We start from the raw sequence: 22,739 nt of genomic DNA, 5'->3' as shown, positions 1-22,739 counted from the left end.
AAAACTTCCCTTTTTTAGTTTTCTTTTGAACAAATAATAACTCAAAAAATCAAAATTTTTTAAAATTATTTGGTTTCATAAAAAAGCTCTACGAAAAGAAATGCAAGATTCACCAGAGTTTGTCTGGAAAACTGGTTGCTTAATAAAATTATAATTTTTTAAAAAATATTTTTTTTTTTTTAAAGATTATAATTTTTTTGTTTGTTTGTTTTAATTTTAAGAAGTCCTCACGGTCTTATTACAGAGCACCGCGGAAGAACATTTAATTGGAAGTTCATTCCTCCTAACCAATGTTTTTATTACCAATGATTACTTACAACCAATATTAAAAATATTTTAAGAATATTCATGCTAGATAAGATACAATATGCTTCTGTTGACAATTTTAGTTCATTTTTCAGTTTTTTTTTTATGGGTACTACCCCAAGCAATATTAGCATAACTACATTTATTAACATCAGCAAACTTTAGTGTTGTTAAGTTTGAGATTTTTTTAACATAAATTAGAGTTAAAAAGGATCCTAGTATAGATCCTTGTGGAACTTCAAAAGTTATATCTAAAAAATCATGTGAAAAAGATTCTTCTAAGTGGACAAACTGTTTGGGATGTTTTAAATAGCTTTTAAGGAGCGTTAAAGCTTTCCCAGTGATATCATGATATTCAAGTTTTTTAAACAGTATTTCATGGTCAATAGTGTGAAAAGCCTCAAATAATTCTATAAAGATGCCTAAAGTAAATTCTGACTTTTCAAATGAATCAGTTATACTTCAAGTAAGATGAATTATCGCATGTTCAGTAAATTAATTAATTTTTAAACCGTATTGATTCTTATAAAGTATCAATAGCAAAATGATTAGAAATTTGGTTGAACAAAATTCTTTCTAAAATTTTTGAAAAAACAGGGAGGACAGATAATTGCTGACATTTGACGGTTCACCACATTTAAATATAGGCGTGTAATATTAGCTCAATTGATCAGGGAAAATTCCGTGATTTATTAAACATTTAAAAACTTTAAAAAGAATATATTTTATAGTATCGTATGAATCTATAACTATATTACAATTTATATTACTAGTACTTTTTGTTTTGTTAGTCTTAAGCATTTTAAAAGCACTTTCGAATTCTGTAAAAGATACTTCAAATCAGTGAATGTCAGAACGCATACTTAGAATATTTTGCTCGATGTACCAAAGATTATTAATTTTTATTGATACTGAAAATAAATCTGTAATTAATCAAAATTAGGAGCAAGGGTCGTGGACCAAAAAATTTGAGAAACACTGCGTTAAACGTACAATTTCAAACTGTATACGAGACTTGGTGATAAGACATGTTTACTTCCTGCTCCGATTTTTTTATATATTAGCACAATTTATCTTAATGTACATAATGTAAAAATTTAATTTGTATTACAAATTAAACTTTTACATTATTTACATAAAGATATTATTTTTTACATTAAGACAATAGGTTATTATCGTGGTAATATCTTTATTAAGTATTGGTGAATATTGCCAGTCACCGATTTGAGTTGGCAAAAATGTTTTTGTTTATAAAGTGACAGATTTCTGTCATTTCATAAGCAATGAATAATTTCATAAGAATAAATAAATATAATCGCTTTGCAAATTGCAAAAAAGATGGACTATTGGCTGAGTATACCGATAGTTGAACCATAAGATAATGATTTATAAACGGTTTACCCACAACCCACAAAAAATCTATATAACAAAAAGAACAAAGAAAGAAACTAATAAAATCAAAAAATATATTTTTTTAATATTAATTCAAAATTTAGCATTTTAATTGTCATTTTTTTTCTTGGATTCTTTACTTTTATATCTTGATATAACCAAGGGTAAAACTGCTGCAGCTAACAAGGTACATGCTAGCAAAGGACGATAGCTAAGCCATCCTATTGCTATGGTAACTAAAGCCATAGAGGTAGCAAATGTAAAAGCCAATACAGAAGTTGCTAGTCCAACAATGTCACGAATAATCGGAAGAAATGAAACTAAAATAGTAGTTGCCAATTATAGAGAACTTTTTATTAGATAATTAACTTATTAATAGAGAATTAACTTAATATTAGAGAAATAATTTATTATTACATGATTATCTTAGATAATTTAATTATTTTTAGATTATTAACTTTATTATTAGATAATTAAATTATTAGAGAATTAACCTATTACTTGAGAATTAACGTATCGTTAGAGATAATTAAATATTAAAAACGTGCACGTCATAAATTTTAAAGCATCATAGATTACGTATTAACAGTTTTATAGCAAACATTGACAAAAAAGAAAAAAAAAGGTACCTATCTGCCTAAAAATATCCATCATAATTTGCAAGGCAATAAACATCATAAGCCACCCAACAAATCTCAATAACCACGTAAGAAAAGTATTTGCTGACTGTTCGCTATCGAATATTTCCTTTCAAATTTCAACATTTAGAATACAATAAAAACACTAATAACAATAATAACAATAATAGTAATAATAATAATAATAATAATATTAATAACAATAACAAAAAAACAACAACAACAGTAATGATAATAACATTAATAATAAAAATAAGTATATTAACAAAACGATTTCTTGAAACCTAGAAACAATTTGAACTTCATAAACAACTTCTTGATAACATATCTGTTAAAAACAACAAAAAACAAACACATTTCAACTAGATTTTCTGTATTCATTTTTGAACAAATTCGAACAAGCTGAACAGCCCAATTTTGCTTCAGGAATTTTATTGTTGATATATATATATATATATATATATATATATATATATATATATATATATATATATATATATATATACATATATATATATATATATATATATATACACATATATGTATGTATGTATGTATGTATGTATGTATGTATGTATGTATGTATGTATGTATGTATGTATGTAGGTATGTATGTATGTATGTATGTATGTATGTATGTATGTATGTATGTATGTATGTATGTATGTATGTATGTATGTATGTATGTATGTATGTATATACAAATATATACAGTATCGGACAAAACGAGTGCAACCAAATAAAAAAAAATTTAGTTTTTTTATATAAAAGTGCTGCATTTTTTCAATTTAGAGAAATAACTATGTAACTGTTTAGATGCTTCCAGATGCTTCTTCTGGAAACTTCTAGAAGCTTCTGCATGCTTCTGGAAACTTCTGGATACTTCCTTTATTTTTATTTATTTTTTTAAATTTTTTTAGGTGCCCCAAGAAGTCCTAATGGTCTTGTCATAGAGCACCGCGAAAGTGCATTTAACCAGGAAGTTCACGCCTCCTTCCTTACCGTGACGCGAAAATTTGTCCAGAGCTCGTTTCGAACCTGGATTATTATAAAAATTATTAAAAAACTTCCGTGACGTTGACACGGACCAGACTTAAGAAAATGAAACAAACCAAAAAAGTTGCACTTGTTTTGTCCGCTGCAAAATGGCACTTGTCAACGAAATTCTGCCTGTGTGCTGTCACCTGTCAGCTGATTGCTCATGTCATGGCATGCTATGACTCCAGACTCCTGAACTGTTTGCTGTGGTAGTATAGTTCGTTTCGTTTTTAAGACATGTAAAATTAGGAACACTTTTTAGCATTGTTCGATGTTGGTTGCAAATGTTTTGTCCAATACTGTATATTTATATATATATATGAATGTATACATACATACATACATACGTATATAAATGCATGCATACATTTTATTATTAGCGCCCCACTTTTTAATTTGTTGTGCCTCTGATAATGTTTTCATACGCAATTTGAAAACATTTATATACCATCGTTATTTAAATATCTATAACTAATTTCTTTAATTGCGAAACAACTATATAAAAATATTTCGCAATTAAACGAGTAATAAAAATAAAAATGCCGAAAATATGTAAACTTTAGCAAATAACTGTAGATTTTAGGTTACCTTTCGAATAAAAAAAAAACACTTGTTGTATAGAACTTGTTACGTGGTATTGAACTTGCTAGAACTAATAAAAAGTTGTTTTGTTCATGTAAGGCGACTTTTTTAAAATAAATTTGCATTTTCCTTTTTTTATTTAGAGTTTTAAGTTTCATGAATTTAATAGTTAAATTTAAATATCATTAGATAATATTTATTATCTAATACAGGTATATGTACCGCAAAAACACCAAAAAAAGCACATCTCAATAACTTTTTCATTATTTGCTTTTGAGAAAAACTGTTTTGAATGTGTTTAGAGTTGCTTAAAGTTTTGAATGTGTTTAGAGTTGCTTAAAGTTTTGAATGTGTTTAGAGTTGCTTAAAGTTTTGAATGTGTTTAGAGTTGCTTAAAGTTTTGAATGTGTTTAAAGTTGCTTAAAGTTCTTCCCAGCTAGTTTGATTAATTTTAAGGAAATATTTTTGCTGTTATTGTTAACTGAAATTTTGTTGTTTTTTGTATGTGTACCCCAAAAACCGCATTCAATTTATCGATTGTATCTCTGCAGCTTATTAACCTATGAAGCTGAAATTTGACGTATCCTAATATTATTTGATCTGCTTTAAATAAAACCAGTTACTGCTAACTTAATTTTGGAGAAAATACCTGATGCACCACAAAAACCCCAAGATAGGTATACCTAAAAACAACATTGTTGTTTTTAAAATATACATGTTTATAGGCTATACATATGTTCTCGCTTTTTACTATGATTATATTTGATTCTATGTGACCTCTTGATTCTAAAGATATCATTGCAGCTTTTTAAACAAAGTTTGCATCGTGTTTTTTACGCATTAAAAATCAAAACATTTTTAGAACATAATAGTTTCAAGAATTTATTAAAACTTACTTTGTGTTTGAACCTAGAGCAAAATCTAAATTTTTACTTGAAAGTTGTTTTTTAGTATTTAAATATGTTCTGTAAGCGACTAATGTACTTTAAAATTTTTAACAATAATTTTTTTAATCAAATAGAGTTAGAAAAAAATAACATAGATATAGCATAAGAAGGAAGCCAAAAGAAAGAAGAAACTGAAGAAAAATTTATTAAATATAAAGTTGAACGTTTCTACAAACAAAGGAAATGTCAAGCTTTTGGCCTAAAGCAATGTCCTAATTGTCTTGATGTTCTCTGTTCAATTTGCAGCAAAGTGAGTTTCAGAGTTAATGGTGTTAAACCGGTTATGCTTTTACCAGCAAACCAGCATTTCTCCACATCTAAAAGACTGATATACGACAATTATAATGAATGCAACGACAATCAACAATCTTTTTTTGAATTAAAGTAATCAGTTAAAGTACTATTTTATTTATCTATGTTATCTTAACATTGTTGTAGTAACCTATTGTTATAATAATTTATTAAAGTCTGCAGCAATTTTAGATGTCTGTGTTATTATTGCTGTGTTCAAATATTATTTTTAAGAAAAATATATATTATTTTCTTTAAAAAAAAATCAAATACAAAGTAATTCATTGTTGTTATTTTTTATTTCAAAACATTGTCTATAAATTGAATTCTCTAAAATGTACCCCAAAAACAAAAATAATACTTTTTTTTTTTATGAGGGTGTTATAAAGATTTATAACTACTTGAGAAAAAAAACTTTTTTCAGTATCTAGTTATAATCCATAGGTAATAGAAAAACTATATTTTGCTAACTTATTCTTTGATACGGCGTCTAAGCTCCTACAAAACAAAAAAAAAACTACACACTTTTATAATTGAAATTTTTACTCTAGGGCAAATACCAAAGTATTTAACAAATAAAAAAACCACTAAAACTGCTTTTATTTATAGGCTGACATATTATCAAAAAACTTGATATATCATAATATATCAAGTTTTTTGAATCCTGAATTTTTTTCCACATGCTAGGTCACTTAAGCCAACATTGTGGTTTTTGTGGTATGGTTGTTTTTGCGGTACGTATACCTGTAATTACATTTTGCAAAATAGATTTAAATAAGTTTGTATTAATTATACATTACATAACAATCTACTATATAATTTACTTCAGTGGTATGTTTTTAAAACGAAAATTGTCTGGTGCGGAAGAGAAGCGTCGTAAACGACGAAGGAAATGTTGGAAGGGGCAGATACCAACCGCACTATTACTTCTTTCTATGCAAGAACTTTTGTCTCATCAATTTCTCCTAACTTAGCTCTGTAACTACAGCTACTACAGCATTTTTTTTAGATAATACTTCGAATTCTAATGGTTTTAACAGTACTTTTACTACTGCATCTCTTGCTAACCCTGACACTGCTGCTACTATTTCTTCTTATGCAGGTTCTGTATCTACTGTTACTTCGGCATCATCTTCTAGTTCTGTCTTTAATTTTTTTTCTTTTATTACTAACTCAGCCAACAATGATGTTAACTCTGCCTCCACTGTTGCAGTCTACCAAAAAAAGCATCTAAGTAATGGTCCGCATCAACCTGTGTTAGTTTTTCTAAAACGTACATGTGGTAGTCAGAAGTGATCATTTTGTCAGCAATGGTACAAACTGTTTCCATGGTTGCATTACAACAAATGTAACAATACAGTTTTATGCTACCATTGTTTGTTAATGAAAATACATAATTTATCATCTTTGAGGATGGTTTACAAAAATTCCAGAAACGCCAAAATACTCTTTCTCATTGAGAAGCCATCGAAAAGCTTATAACTATTTCTTCAACAACTAAAGATATTGGTAAACTTCTCAGAAAAACTCATGCAGAGGAAAAAATGGTAAATAGAGCAATGTTAATAATAATAATCACAAATATTAAATTTCTCACCAGACAAGGTATTGCTCTGCGTGGTGATTATAATACAGACAAAGATTATAAAGAATTTAATTCAAACTTTTCTCAGTTACTTAATCTCAGAAGCAAAGATAATCCCTTTTTAACTAAATGGATGAGAAAGTCGCAAGATAAATTTACGAATGCAGCTATCCAAAATGAAATTCTGCAGATAATGCTCACTATACTCAAAAAAATTACATTCAACATTTCTGGAAAATAGTTTACTATTATGGTAGATGAAACCACAGATCAGTCCAACACTGAGCAAATGGTGATTTGCTTGCGATATATAGATGAAGATGACTTGGAAGTGCATGAAGTGTTTGTCAGACTTTATAGTATGGAAAACACATCCGCTGAAAGTATTACTGCAACTATCAAAGATGTTCTTATGTGGATGAACCTTTCAATTAATAATTGTCGCGGTCAATGTTATGATGGTGCCAGCGTCATGACAGGTTGTAAATCTGGAGTTGCAAAGAGAATAAGTGACCTCGAACCCAAAGTACTAGCTTTGAACTTAGCAGTACAAGATACACTTAAAGCTATCAGCATCATGAAAAATGCTCTGAACACTGTTCATGAAATTACAAAGTTGATAAAAAAGTCTCGCAAACGTGAATGCCTTTTCAAAAAGGTAAAAGAAAATATTCTCCCTGGGACACCCGATATTCGCATACTCTACCCTATACGCTGGACGGTAAGAGCAGAATCATTTTATTCCATATCTGAAAACTATGAAGCTCTACAAGTTGCTTGGGAAGAAGCTAAATCTGAGACAAAAGACAGTGTGATTGCTGCTCAAATAGGCGGAGTTGCAGCACAAATGGAAAAATTCCCTTTCTTGTTTGGAATTGAATTGGGCAAGACTATTTTATGCATGGTAGACAATTTATCAAAAAGTTTGCAAAAGATAACACTTTTGGCTAGTGAAGGTCAGAAAGTTGTTGAAAGAACTTGAGCTTTTTCAAGAGATATATTTCGAGGCTATAGAAATGACAATTGGCAGTATTCAATCTAGATTTGAACAACAAGGATATTTAATGCTTCAAAAGATAGAACCAGTACTTATAAATGTTTTATCTGAAGGTAGTTCAATAAACAACGCAGTTCTTGCTTCCTATGCTACAGATTTGAATGCTTCAAGATTGTATGCACAATTACAATTTATGCATGAATCCACAACTGAACCATTGAACACCTCATTGTCATTTATTTATTTAATAATTGCGACTGCAGTGCATCTCAAATTGACTAACATATGCACTACAATGCGTATTTGTATGCTAATATAACACATAATTTTTTGTGTTTTACAGATAAGTAAATGAAATTGAAAAGGAATCATTATCAGAAATCAGGAAATTGATAAAGCTTATCCTTCTGATACCAGCAACAAACACCACTAGTGAGAGAACTTTCACCACACTAAGAAGAATCAAAACTTGGTTAAGAAGCACCATGAACCAAGCACTGCTAAACTTGTGTATGCTGTTAAATATACACACACAAAAAACTGATGAAGTAGTTCATCAGTTTATTGTGTGAGTTTAACATCATAGATATAGCCAATGATTTTTGTAGCAGAAGTTAAGGTAGAAAAACTGTATTTGGACAATTTTGAAAAAAAACTGCTGCAATGTTTTATAAAATTCTTATACTATATAAAACTTGAAGTTTGTAAAAATAGCCAAAATTTGTTTCCTGTTTCTGATGTATATATTAATCTCCGAATCACGTACGCATTCGAAAATATTTTAAGGGCAAATTTTACTTCATATTATTAAAATTATCTTTAAGTAATAAATTACTTCAAATACCTACAAGATATCACATTTAAGTAATAAATTACCTCAAAAACCTACAAGATATCACATTTAAGTAATAAATTACTTAAAATACCTACAAGATATCACATTTAAGTAATAAATTACTTCAAATACCTACAAGATATCGCATTTAAAAAAGTTAGTGTAATACATACAGTATAGGCATTACTACAGAGTTCCAAAGAGTTTTATTATTTACATACAACATTTTCAAAAGATAAAATTACAATTTAAAACTCTGGAATATAAAATCAAAATTTGAAGACATTACAGAGAAATATTAACAGACGAATAGAATTGTTACAAACCAATAAAAATTATGATACGTAAAAAGTATAAAAATAATAAGTAAATAAAACAACTAGATTGACAAATTTATAACGAACAGTTTGTTTATTTAAAGATGGGTTTTCGCATTTAATATGGAGTGATTTTTTAATTTTCAATTTGCTTTTGTTAGGAGCAGTATCCAATATTTTAAAACAATTATAGTTTCTCCAATATAACTGTCATCCAGCACAAGAAAATTTGTAAACAACATTGGATTTGAGCAGCTTAGAAAGTGGATCTTTTATACACAAAACTACTTTGTAATTTGTTGGTAGTGAAAATTAAATTAATTATGATATCTTTTAATTAAAACAAAATGCGGTAGTGGTGTAGTGGTAGAGCGCTCGCTTCGTAAGCGAGAGGTTCCAAGTTCGATTCCCACCACGTCCCTGGTAGTACCGCGCTCAACTTGTTTCTCCGCGCAGCGGCCTTGTTCGTCAAGGTTCGTGTTTCGAAGTTATAGAGTTGAGAGAGGGTGATAACCACAAGTAGCCTCCTCATCTGTAGTGGCCTTCTCGGCTTTGGGGAGGTGAATTATTTAAAAAAAAAAAAAAAAAAAAAAAAAAAAAATTTTTTAATGATTTTATTAATTTTAGATTTAGTAAAATTTGAGTAAAATCCTATAAAAGGAAGTTTATAATATCTTATATTAGGGTTATCAATACTATTTATGACAATCAATCAATGTATATTTCGATAAAAGGTCTTACAATTGAGGTCATTTAGGAATAGTTAAAAACTAATCTTAAGTAAATATTATGAAATAGTAATTACTATTTCATTATTATTTGTGTTATTAATATAATACAAATAATAATGATAATAATAATGATGATAAATTAACAATTGTAAGAATAATAAGAAAACTATATATTGGGTTGGGGAATATATTCGTAGCGCTTTTATATTTTATTTTATTTTACAACGATTTGTTTCTGTTTGACAAAGTGTAAATATTCATTCGATAGAGCTCTTTCTGCTCTACAAAACTGTCCTAATCGTCTTTTGGAATAATTTAATTTTTTGTTACTTTTAAGGCTTAAAAATGGAATATCCAGGAGGTAAAAAACAACATTTTCGACACCTACTTTTCTTCGCTTTTCATCGAGACCAAAAGGCTGCTGAAGCAACCCGGGACATTTGCAACGTATACGGAGACGGTGTCATAGGTGAGTCCACTGCACGAAAATGGTTTGCAAAGTTTAAAAATAGCGATTTTGACATCGACGACACACCTCGCAGCGGGAGACCTTCTGACTTCGAAGAAGAGCGTCTCAAAGAACTTTTAAAGGAGGACAGTCACCAAACAAGCCATGAATTGGAAGGGAAGTTTATAATATCTTATATTAGGGTTATCAATACTATTTATGACAATCAATCAATGTATATTTCGATAAAAGGTCTTACAATTGAGGTCATTTAGGAATAGTTAAAAACTAATCTTAAGTAAATATTATGAAATAGTAATTACTATTTCATTATTATTTGTGTTATTAATATAATACAAATAATAATGATAATAATAATGATGATAAATTAACAATTGTAAGAATAATAAGAAAACTATATATTGGGTTGGGGAATATATTCGTAGCGCTTTTATATTTTATTTTATTTTACAACGATTTGTTTCTGTTTGACAAAGTGTAAATATTCATTCGATAGAGCTCTTTCTGCTCTACAAAACTGTCCTAATCGTCTTTTGGAATAATTTAATTTTTTGTTACTTTTAAGGCTTAAAAATGGAATATCCAGGAGGTAAAAAACAACATTTTCGACACCTACTTTTCTTCGCTTTTCATCGAGACCAAAAGGCTGCTGAAGCAACCCGGGACATTTGCAACGTATACGGAGACGGTGTCATAGGTGAGTCCACTGCACGAAAATGGTTTGCAAAGTTTAAAAATAGCGATTTTGACATCGACGACACACCTCGCAGCGGGAGACCTTCTGACTTCGAAGAAGAGCGTCTCAAAGAACTTTTAAAGGAGGACAGTCACCAAACAAGCCATGAATTGGTCGAAAAAATGAACTGTGATCATAAAACGATTCTCAACCATCTTCATTCAATGGGATTTGCTGAAAAATTGGGAGCCTGGGTACCTCACGAGTTGAGCGAAGTAAATGAAGAAAATCGCCTTCAAATTGCTTCTCAACATCTCGCCCGCCATTGAGCAACACGTGGTCATAAACAGCGCTTTTTGTATCGAATCGTCACGGGAGATGAGAAATGGTGTCTATACATTAATATGAAGCAAAGGAAGGAATAGGTGGCACCAGGAGATACGCCAAAGCCCAGAGTCAAGCGTGACCTTCATCCAAAGAAGATCATGATATGTGTTTGGTGGGACTGGGAGGGCATGATACACTAGGAAATGCTCGATAGGAATGTCACGATCACCAAAGAGCTCTACATAGCCCAGCTACGCCCCGTAATGAAGCTATTCAACTGAAAAGACCTCATCAACAAGGCCAAACCATACTCCTTCACGACAACGCCAGACCCCATGTTGCACAAGTCGTCAAAGCCACACTCCAAGAGCTCGAATGGGAGATCCTTCAGCATCCGCCATATTCTTCGGATCTTGCACCCACAGATTACCATTTTTTCCGATCTCTGTCGAACCATATGAGGGGCATTACCTTCTAAAATGAAGAGGACCTTAAAAACTGGGTCAATAACTTCTTCAATACTAGACCGGGCGATTTTTGGCGGAAAGGCATTGACAAATTGGGAGGAGGTTGTAAACAGCGATGGCGAATACATAATCGATTAATTTATTATTATAAGTAAAGATTTCCCTTAAATAAAAGTCTTTGATAAAAACGCTACGAATATATTCCCCACCCCAATAATAATAAACCAATATTAATTTTAAAACAACAATTAAATGTTATACACAGACAGGAAAGTTATAAACAGTTATGTACTGTTTATAACTTTCCTGTCTGTGTATAACATTTCCTGTCTGTGTATAACAACCTACCATGTAACTAAAACAATAACTGCAAAAAAAAAGTAACAATGATTTAATAAATATAATAATCTTAATATCAATAATCATAATAAAAGCAATAAAAATAATATAAACATTTCATTAAAAAATAACAAATAAATAAAATTTTTTTTTCAATGACACTCACAAATAAAAACGTGTCACATGCACACACAAACATTTAGTTACAAAAAGTATAGAGTTTTTATAATAAATGAAAATATCCAAATAAAAAAAGAAATCATATCATAATACCCAGCAAACACATATTGTCCTTCAAAATCAATAAAATTCAAAGCATTTTTTTTTTTCGTTTAACGGATGGATTAAACTTTTTATAATTTAATAATTTAATTTCATTTCAGTATTTTCATAAAATAATTTTATTTCAGTTTTTTGGTGGATATTGGTTATTAGATTTTTTATATCCTTTTATTTATATATTTATATATTTTTTATGTCCTTATCAAATCCAATCCATGTGTTGCTGATTTTATATGTTCTATCAATCAAACAACATATAAGACTAATTTTATAACAATAGAGATCAAAACTGGAAAAGACCTGTATATGCTTTTTTGTGATGTGGAAAGCAAAACAGACTTATTGATAAAAACATTTAAAAATCTAGTTTGATTATCTTGTTCTTTTTCTATAGTAAATTTTAAGTTTTAAGGTTGTTTATTAAGATATTTTAAAAAAATCCTGAGCTTCAAATTCTGAATCAAACAAATAAACAAGCAAAAACGTCTGCTAATATATCTCAGTAATGACTTCAAATTTTGATTTTATATTTACATACAGAGTTTTAAATCATGATTTTATCTTTTGAAAATGTAGTATGTAAATTACAAAATATGTCAAGATTAAAAGATTGTATTTCTCTTAAAAATATGTTAATAAATCAAATAAAAATAATGTTAATAAGTTTTGTTTAAAAATATGTTAATAAATATTTATATATATATATATATATATATATATATATATATATATATATATGAATGTATGTATGTATGTATGTATGTATGTATGTATGTATGTATGTATGTATGTATGTATGTATGTATGTATGTATGTATGTATGTATGTATCTATGTATGTATCTATGTATACATACATACGTATGTATGTATCTATATATATTTATATTTACATATATATATATATATATATATATGTATATATATATATATACAGTTTAGGAGGTTACTTGTAGATACAATCCTCTCTCGACTCTATAACTCCGAAATACAAACCTTGACAAACAAGGCCGCAGCAAGGAGAAACAAGCTGAGCGCGGTACTACCAAGGGCGTGGTGGGAATTGAACTCGGAACCTCTCGCTTATGAAGTGAGCGCTTTACCACTAAACCACTACCGCATTATATATTGTTTTATTAAAATACTAACATTACACATAAAAGAATCTGTAACGTGAAATTTTAATGTTGAAATTTATTTTTTTTATAGAAAATAAAGAGATTTCAAATAATATGATTTATAATGAAATGTCCATAATTTTGGGTACGTCCCTTCTCCAATGAAGGGGGAGAGGGTAATCCCTAATCAGGTGAAAGATGGGGGGGGGGGGAAAGGTATTCATTGATATACTTCCTTTTAAATAAAGGTTAATAATGCTTAGTTCTTATATTAATTTTCAGAATTTGGCCTAAATATGAAGAATAAACCAGCATCAGTTATACAAAGTAATGTGTAATTTTACGTAAAAATCTAGGTTTTTTCTTCACTTACTTCGGATCATGTGGAAAAAAATATGTTTTTATACACAAATTGGAGTGGTGGGGACCTCTAAAATCATCTGACATCAAAATTTTTGGGCTTAAAATTATTTTTATATTGGTGGTCAACCATTCCAGTCAAATCTTATATTACATACATGGACTATAAGATAGTCCATGTATGTATGGAAGCCTTTGGCAGCGTGCTATTTCAGTGTAATGCCACAGGGCATTACACTAAAATAGCACAGCATGCTGCCAAAGGCTTCCGTACATACATGGACTATCTTCTTAACAATAATTTAACAATAATTGCAAATTTAATCTAAATTTGCAATTATTGTTATATATATACATATATTTTCCTCATACAGATGTATCTATCTTGTACTTTTATTTTTTCAAGCAGTAGCGTGGAATATAAGAAATTGAAGACGTTTTGCCAATTTGACCAGCTAACACATGGAATTGATGGTCAGCTTTTTTTTTGGACGGTCAAATTTTTTTTTTTTCTTTGATTAAATTTTTATCTTACTAATATTTGTTTATGAACTTTACAAAAACAACTTAATTATTATTTTTCGTGTTTTTAAAACTTTTTTTAGCCAGTCAACCATGACTGGCAAGAATTCATCTTGGAAGGTCAATCTGGCAATTTTAGTCATTTCCTACAGTCCAGTTGTAGATTAGAGTTTGAGCAGGTACTACCTACATAAAGGCAGTTCTACATAAAGACCGCCCTCAGAGTTAGGGTCAGCATTTGGCTATGTTTAACAAGCCAACCTAAAAGTGTCTGTGGTCAGGAAACATTTTTATTCAAATAAAATTTTTTTGTTATGTCTAGCTAGGTGATGTTTCTTTTTAATTTTAATTGTCTTTTAACTAAAGGTATTGAACAACCTCAAACCCATTCTCCAAATACCAATAATGGGTTAAACTTTTATGCATAAGATTTATTTTAGACTTTTGGCTGATGATTATCCAGCAAAAGTCTGAACTAATTCAGACTTTTGCTGGATGATTGTGAAGAAAAAAGTAAATTGAGAAGAAATTTGTATAAAGAGTTAACAAATAAACAGGTTCTTTGAAGCTTTGAAATAAGAAAAAGAGAAGCTCAGAAAAACTTCATTATTTTTTATATACATTTATGGTAATACAAACATTTTTACATGTTGATTTTTAAACGATGCCAAATACTAAAGCATTATATTGTTTTATAACTGTTTGCATTTAAAAGAATTCTGTATAATATAACATGTTATTATAATGACTACAATATCTAGAAAATAATGGAGTAGGTGTCTCGGCAATAACGACAATGATAACAATAGTTTAATAATCAAAATAAAATAGAAATAAAAAATACAATATAGTGTAGAGTGGGGCATATCAGGACAGTGGGGCATAAAGGAACAGTTATGCCTGAAGTCTTATATCTCAGCTAAAAAAAAAAAATTTTAAAATTTTTTTTTTGATAAAACATTTTAAATTATTGTGCTTTGTTATTGTAAAAAAAAATTTGTTTTAGAAATACCAAAATGCATTAAAAGTACCAAAATGCATCAGTAAGTTTGCGAAAAACAAAATTTGCGTATTTTCTTAAGCGATACAACGACAAAAGATTTATCTTGAGCTATTGCTAATTTGCTTCATTTTTAAAATGTTTATATTTTTCAGACAGTATTTTTTATCTTCTTTTAGAATCTGGTTTAAAAAAATACCTGGAATTGAACTTTTTGAATAGTTTTTATTTCTGTAAAACGACTTATATGGGGCATATCGGGACAACAAGTTATTTATATAATTGACTATATTAGTATCATTTTGTTTACAGTTAGGTGATTTTATTTTGAATCTAAAATATTATTTTCATTATTTAGAAAAGCAATATTAGTAATAAAAAGAAAGATTATTATGTTATTAACAGACTGTTATTAACTTAATTCAATTATTAATAGTGTTTAATGTAAACAACGATGGTAAGAAATTGGATGGTAAGAAAGATTAACCATCCAAAATGTGATGAAATGCAGTTTTAGCTGTGAATAAAAAGGAACTTAGATTTCGAAAAGCTGCTGATACATATGGCTTATTTAAATTTGCTCTACATTGGCATATTGCTAATAAGCCAGCTCATAAAAAATGTTACCAAATAGTTTCAGGATATTTTTTGTCTGATTTATGTGATTCATAATATTTTTTGTATAATTTTAAATTTAGTAGTAGTAACCAATTTAATATATACTATTTTTCCCCTACCTAAATTTTAAAACAATTTCTTAAGTTTGTTTAAGAGTATTTTATAATAAAACACAAAAAGTTTTTTTAATTTTAGTTATTTCTTTTTTGTGCTGTATGGGTGTAAGGGCGTGTAATTTGTATAGGTGTGTTACTTTTTTGAGATTTTAATGAACATGTTTAAATGATAAAATGTCTTCATTTTTTATCACTTTCAAAGCTTTACAATCAACAAATAAATGCTGCTTTTTAACTGTCCCGCTTTGGCCCACCCACTTGGAAAATGTAGAAATTTTGCTAGTCTAAAGTTTCGTTACCTTGGTTGTCTTAACTCCTTTTTATAATTTTTTTTTGTTTTTCCGTTATCTTATATCAATAAATTTTAGGAAACTTAAAAAAACCATGTTAACAATGATAAGTTTATCTGCATATATATAAGTTTATATATAAGTATATATATAAGTTGTTTCTTAAGTGTTCCTATATGCTCTACCCTAAACTTACTTTAGCTGATTTTATTCCTGGATAAAGTATTTCCAATCGGTCACCTGCATTGGTTTGGTATGATGATAGAAAGTTTCCATTTTGTTGGGCTATCACTGACACCTTCAATTAAGAATAAAATCAAAAATTAATTAAAACAGTTTAACAATACCATAATATTAACAAAGTTTTTCTGTCTGAATAGATAATGAATCGAGTCATAAATGTAAACATATATACATATATATATATATATATATATATATATATATATATATATATATATATATATATATATATATATATATATATTGAAAATATAAATATATATATATATATATATATATATATATATATATATATATATATATATATATATATATTGAAAATATAAATATATATATATATATATATATATATATATAATATATATATATATATATATTCTTTAAATAAGATTACAAACACAAAGAAATATGTAACCTCTGCTTGATTTCCATGTTCTTGATGCAATTCGCCACTGAGTCCAGAGTATGTAAATGATACACGTATATCTCCAACCTTTAAAATATTAGACAAAGAAGTAAATATTATAACCAATGCGCAGTGGGCCAAGATCAAGATTAAATGGACAAAAAATCTCAACTCCTATTTTTAACTTTCAGATTTTAATCAGCGACTATTGTCATTATCAAGATCTTTTTTTGAAAAAACCATGTTCTACCATGTTTGTTACGCTGTAACAAACATGGTAGAACATTTTTTTAAACAAAGAAACGATTATTTATAAGATTTTTTTATCAAAAATTTAAGAAAAAAAAAACTTTTTTTTAATTTCAAAACTTAAAATTAAAAAAAAGTTACAATAAAAGTTTAATACAATTTTCATTAGTTTTTTAATCCCAGATACCTTCTTTGAGAGCTAATCTATGGATCTGAAATTCAAGAAATTCTCTGGAAATTAGTTTAAAAAATGGCGATAAAAGTTTTTTTGACTTAATCAATAACATTTCTATGCCAACAAAATCATATGAAATAATGATGCTTTTCAGCTAAATATATATTCAAAAAATCTGCACCACCTTATCTAACAAATAAGACAGGAAAGCAAACTTTAATGAAATATAAAAGTAAGGAAAAATTAAGTATATTAGTTTTAATCTTAATTGTACACAATTATGAATAAAGTATCTATACCAAATGTTGTTTTTTCTACTGTGTCGCTTATATTTCATCCTAGATTTTATTTTATATCATCCATATAATAAAATTTAGCATAATATTTATTATATAACAATTAAAAATATTCGTGCTTTCAGAAACTTATTAAAAAATCAGAATTTTTTTTTTCAGATTGATTTTTATTCTTACAAGCATTTTACATTTTTTTAATCTTAAAGTGCTTTCTATGTTTTACAATGTTTTAAAAAAAGTTAAAAAAAGTAGTTATCTTTATATATAAAATTCTTGAGAAGTTTTGTGTTTAAAACATATCACAAATTTATTTTCTGCGAAAAAGAACAGATTTGATATGTAAAGCTAAAATCAACTAACATATTTGATACACTATTTGCTAGCTAACATATTTGATACATTATTTGCTATTATTCATACCATTATTTACATGTTAGGTTTGAACAACTAAAATACATACATTAGAAATAAAAATACAAAACCAGCTACAATGTTGCTTTGTTAGTCTTTCAGCGCAGCTTTAAAGTATCTTTTTTTAATTTTATATTCAGAATAAAAACTTGCATACTTATTTACAACTTATAATTTGTTATCATGTTACAAATAATAATGGTTAGGAATTGTACAATCACACATGCACACCTAAATTTAATATCATGTGAGTTCAATTGCGCACTGTAAAATAATTTAGATGTGTGCTTTACTACCAAACTTGCTATCCTTTAAAAACTACTAATGCACACCAAAATTTAGGCTACATTTTATAAATAATACTGATAAATTTGTAACCATTTTAAAACTAATAATTTGTTATCATGTTACAAATGATAATTTGGTATCATGTTACAAATAATTTGTTATCATGTTACAAATAAGACTAACTTTAAAGTGTGTTTTCCTAACCTGTTAGGTCTAGAATAGAAAGGAAATTGCTGTTATTCCAGAAAAACTTTGCTTCTGTGACCGGGACAATGAAATTTGAAAAACCCTGTGCTTTTGAGAAAATTCTCAATTTGCTTTCAATGCCGAGCTTTTCCCTATAATAATCCTGAACTGCTAGAGTTGTCCAGATGATCTACAGTTCTCCTAAACACTCTAGAACATTCTAAAAACATCTGGAACTTTCGAGAACGCTCTTTAATGTTTCAAAAGTAGCTGTACAAGTATAAAAGCACAAGTGTGTCAAACCAAGATTCCAATTCATGTTATTGCACACTGAAAGGATAATGATTCGTAATGAAAGAGAAGTTATTTATTTGATATGGCATCAAGAGGTTGTTTGCATCCAGCTGATTCATTCTGTTACCTGTGCGGACAATTCATAAAGACGAAAATTCATAAAGAGCAAAAAAGTATTCCGTGTAAGCAAGTTGTATAATGTGCAAGGCCTATAAGACATACTCCAACATCGAAGTTGGGGACCAAGACAAATTTTAGGCACCGCATTTCACATGCGAATATTGCAAGAACACACTTGAAGGTAAACTGAACAGTTGCTTCTTGCTTAGATGTTTGATTGATAATAAATAAGTCATACATCTAAGCTTCTAGCTTAGATGTATGACTTATTTTCATAAAATTTCAATGTTTTAGATCTAGTTCATTTCAAAGAGTTGTAATTTATCATAAGTCGTGTATTGTAGACAAATACATTCTATCTTGAAATCGTTCTATACTTTGAAATTTCCTGTCCTCAAATTATTATAATTATTATGTATTATTATGTGCTATGTTACAGGTTGGTAAGGATGAGAAAGATGAGCCATGAAGTTTGCTACCTTACGAATTTGGCAAAAGCGGATGGACCACTCAAGCAATTGCTACTTGTGCATAATAAACCAAAAAATGCTTCTCAGATCATTTATCCAAACATACTTTCTTCCATCACCCTAGTACCACACAGCCCTGATCTGCCTTTTCCGACTCCGTCTAGGCAGCATCGGCCATCTTGAGGAGACAGCAGCAAGTCAGATAGCAAGGCTGATACTGGAGATATGGACTACAATTCAGTTGGGGATAGAAAGCCGTACTTCCCAAAGCAGAAAGACGTGAACAATTTAATTCAGGACCTCAGGCTAACAAAATTGAATGCTGAGCTTCTGATATTCAGGCTCAAACAGAATTATTTTCTCCAACTTCTTCAGCCAATGTGATGGACTGTGCTTCTGCAACAATGTTGCTGGTCTATGTTAATCTAAAGGTATCCCATGTAATCCTATTAAATGGCACCTACTCATAGACAGTTTATCCCAGAGCCTAAAAGCTGTGTTGCTTCACAATGGAAATAACTATCTTGTGCCACCACTGCACATCAAGTTAGGTCTCACTAAGCAATTTGTCACTGCTCATGAGAAGTCAGCAGCATTTCAATACCTCCAAGATCTTTTTCCAAAGCTGTCTGAGGCAAATGTCAGAGCTGGTATATTTGTCGGACCACAGATCAAGAAGGTCATAAAATGTGAGGATTTCACAAAGCTGTTGAACAGGATGAAGAAAGCAGCTTGGAGCAGTTTCATTGCAGTTGTTCAGGGCTTCCTCGGTAATCACAAAGCTGAAAACAATGTGGAGTTGGTGCAGACTCTCATAATGAATGTTAAAATGGCATGCAGAATGTCTCTGAAAGTCCATATCCTTAATTCGCATCTCAACAAATTCAAAGAGAACATGAGCGCTTACTCCGAGGAGCAAGGAGAGCAATTTCATCAAGATATATAAATCATTAAATATTTTCCCCAAGGACAGTATAATCAAAACATGATGAGGAAACTACATTTGAGGGGCAACTTAGAAAGAGTGATTCACAGTACAATCGTAAACATAAAAAATCTAAATATTTCTGAACCTTGTTGAGTAGTTTCCAACTGTGTTTGTCTATTCTTTGTGCAATTTTTGTTTTTACCTGATCATAATGACGAAAATAAAAAAAAATCGTTTTATTTTCACAAAAAAACGAGTTTTCTTTGGGCTATTGTCGCGTTAAAGTTTGTGCTTTTGAAGTCATTTTTTCACATACTTTTAACATAAGCAATTAAAATATAACACATTGAAGCCAGGAACAAAAATTGAGTTACATAGTGTAATAATATGTTATCATTTTACAAATAATAATTTGTTATGATAATAATTTGTTATCATACAGATTATCATTTGTAACATGATAACAAATGATAACTTCTAATTTTGATCAAAATATAGTATTGTTAATATAGTATCAATGAAATAAAAATCTAAATTTTTTTATGCTTAAATACAAAAAAATTATAAAAGGTGAAAAAACTGAATCAGGATTTTGCCAAAATATCTGTTTGTTTTAGAAATTATCTATTGCTTTGGAAAATATCTATTGCTTTGAAAAATATCAAGCAAAAAAAGCAGTATGTAATAATAAGTGGTATGAAGCTATGAAGCTAATAGAAAAAGCTGAGGTCTTTTTAAAAAAAAGTTAGAAATACTATGTGTGAGAAAAAGTTAAATTATGTTATATTATCATTTGCTCAGAAATTATGAGGGTGTTAGCCAGCCCAATGCACAGTGATTTAGAAACATTTAAAATTTGGCCAAAATTTAGTTTTTTGAGTAGTCCAATTTAAACAATGTTATTAGCTAACTATTCTAATAAAGTATCTTATAATTCTAATGGTATAAAAAAATACTGAAATAATAAATTTAAACATTAATTTATGTTTAAAAGCAACCAAATATATATATATATATATATATATATATATATATATATATATATATATATATATATATATATATATATATTTATATATATATATATATATTTATATATATATATATTTATATATATATATATATATATATTTATATATATATATATATGCAAAAGTTTTCTTTCACTTATGTATAAAATGAATATAAAGATTACTAAACATCAACTTTATTTAGTTATTAAAGACAGAATTTAGATTGATAGAAATGAATTAGTTGAAATTTTATTTTTTGATTACATTTTTTTTACAAAAAAAATATCCTCAACCCCCCCCCAACCATATTTGACCCTGTTTCAAGGTTTGTCTTCTTTCCTTGTCTACTTTTTTTACACCATTGAGCAAATTTTCAGCAATTTTAAATATTTTTAAAAAAATTAATTTTGGCCTAATTTTAGGTTATTCCTGATCACTGTGCGAGGAATTATGCCTCATATATCTTTTTTTTGAAGTAACAGGACAATTTTAATAAAATTCCCAATACCACAAAAACGCGGTTAAAAATATGTTCATGCATAACACCCTGACTGTCTAAACAAGACTAAAACTTTAGTCTTGTTTAGTATACAACATTCAACAACATGAGAACCTTAAAACTGACACAGCACCTTTTTTGATACCAGAGTGAACAACTTTTGACAAAACAGCATCAACAAATTAGTTAATGGATGGGAGGAAGTTGTATACAGCAACAACAAATCCTTAAATGGTTATTTATTATTTTACATATTGATTTTTGTTTAAATAAAAGTCTTTGATAAAAACAATACAAACTTATTCTCCAACAAAAAATAAAGTTAATAAAATTAAATAAAATGTAGTAAAAAATAGTTTCAACTTCCTAAAGTTTTTATCCAAGTTGCAATCTTTTTATTAAAAAATTATGTATTTAATCACAAATTTTTTTTACCTAAAAAAAATAGACAATTAATTAAAAATAGACAATAAAAAACAAACAATTAGTAAAAAATAAACAATAAAAAATAGGCAATTAATAAAAAATAGACAATAAAAAATAGACAATTAATAAAAATAGACAATAAAAAATAGACAATTATTATAAACTCATTATTTATATTATTGTATTCATTATTGCATAATCTAATTTGAAAAATTCAACATTTTTATTATTTTAAATAAATATCAATTAACTTTAAATAAATTAATTTTAATTTTAACCTGTGCATGATAAGGGTCAGTGCTTCTATAAAAGTAATTATCTAACAAATGTAAATCTTCACGATGATCTGGCTTTTTTTTCAAATTAATTTGATGAAAAGTATTTATTTGAGCTAACAACCCTAAAGCCATCAAAACAAAAATCATTTGTATTGTTATTGTATGATTATTATATATATATTATTATTAATATGTATTGTATATTATGTATTTTT

General features: G+C 28.3%; 1 protein-coding gene across 2 annotated transcripts in view; it reads right to left on the bottom strand.

Annotated features, from left to right (window-relative positions):
* Nucleotides 1–1,758: 1,758 nt before the first annotated feature.
* The window catches only part of LOC100212187 (transmembrane protein 43), a 66,001-nt gene continuing 45,020 nt past the window's right edge, over nt 1,759–22,739 (bottom strand). For both annotated transcript variants that reach the window (XM_065818273.1, XM_065818274.1), the window contains exons 8-12: nt 22,525–22,646; nt 16,901–16,978; nt 16,439–16,540; nt 2,328–2,445; nt 1,759–2,018 (exon numbers count right to left, since the gene is read on the bottom strand). In XM_065818273.1, coding sequence (XP_065674345.1) covers nt 1,807–2,018; nt 2,328–2,445; nt 16,439–16,540; nt 16,901–16,978; nt 22,525–22,646 — 632 coding nt within the window. In that variant the 3' untranslated portion in view covers nt 1,759–1,806. The remainder of the gene's footprint in view (nt 2,019–2,327; nt 2,446–16,438; nt 16,541–16,900; nt 16,979–22,524; nt 22,647–22,739) is intronic.

This window comes from Hydra vulgaris, chromosome 14 (genome assembly GCF_038396675.1).
Source record: "Hydra vulgaris chromosome 14, alternate assembly HydraT2T_AEP".
Taxonomy (NCBI): Eukaryota; Metazoa; Cnidaria; class Hydrozoa; order Anthoathecata; family Hydridae; genus Hydra; species Hydra vulgaris.
The sequence above is the reverse complement of the archived record's forward strand: the minus strand, read 5'-3'. Positions and strand labels throughout refer to the sequence as shown.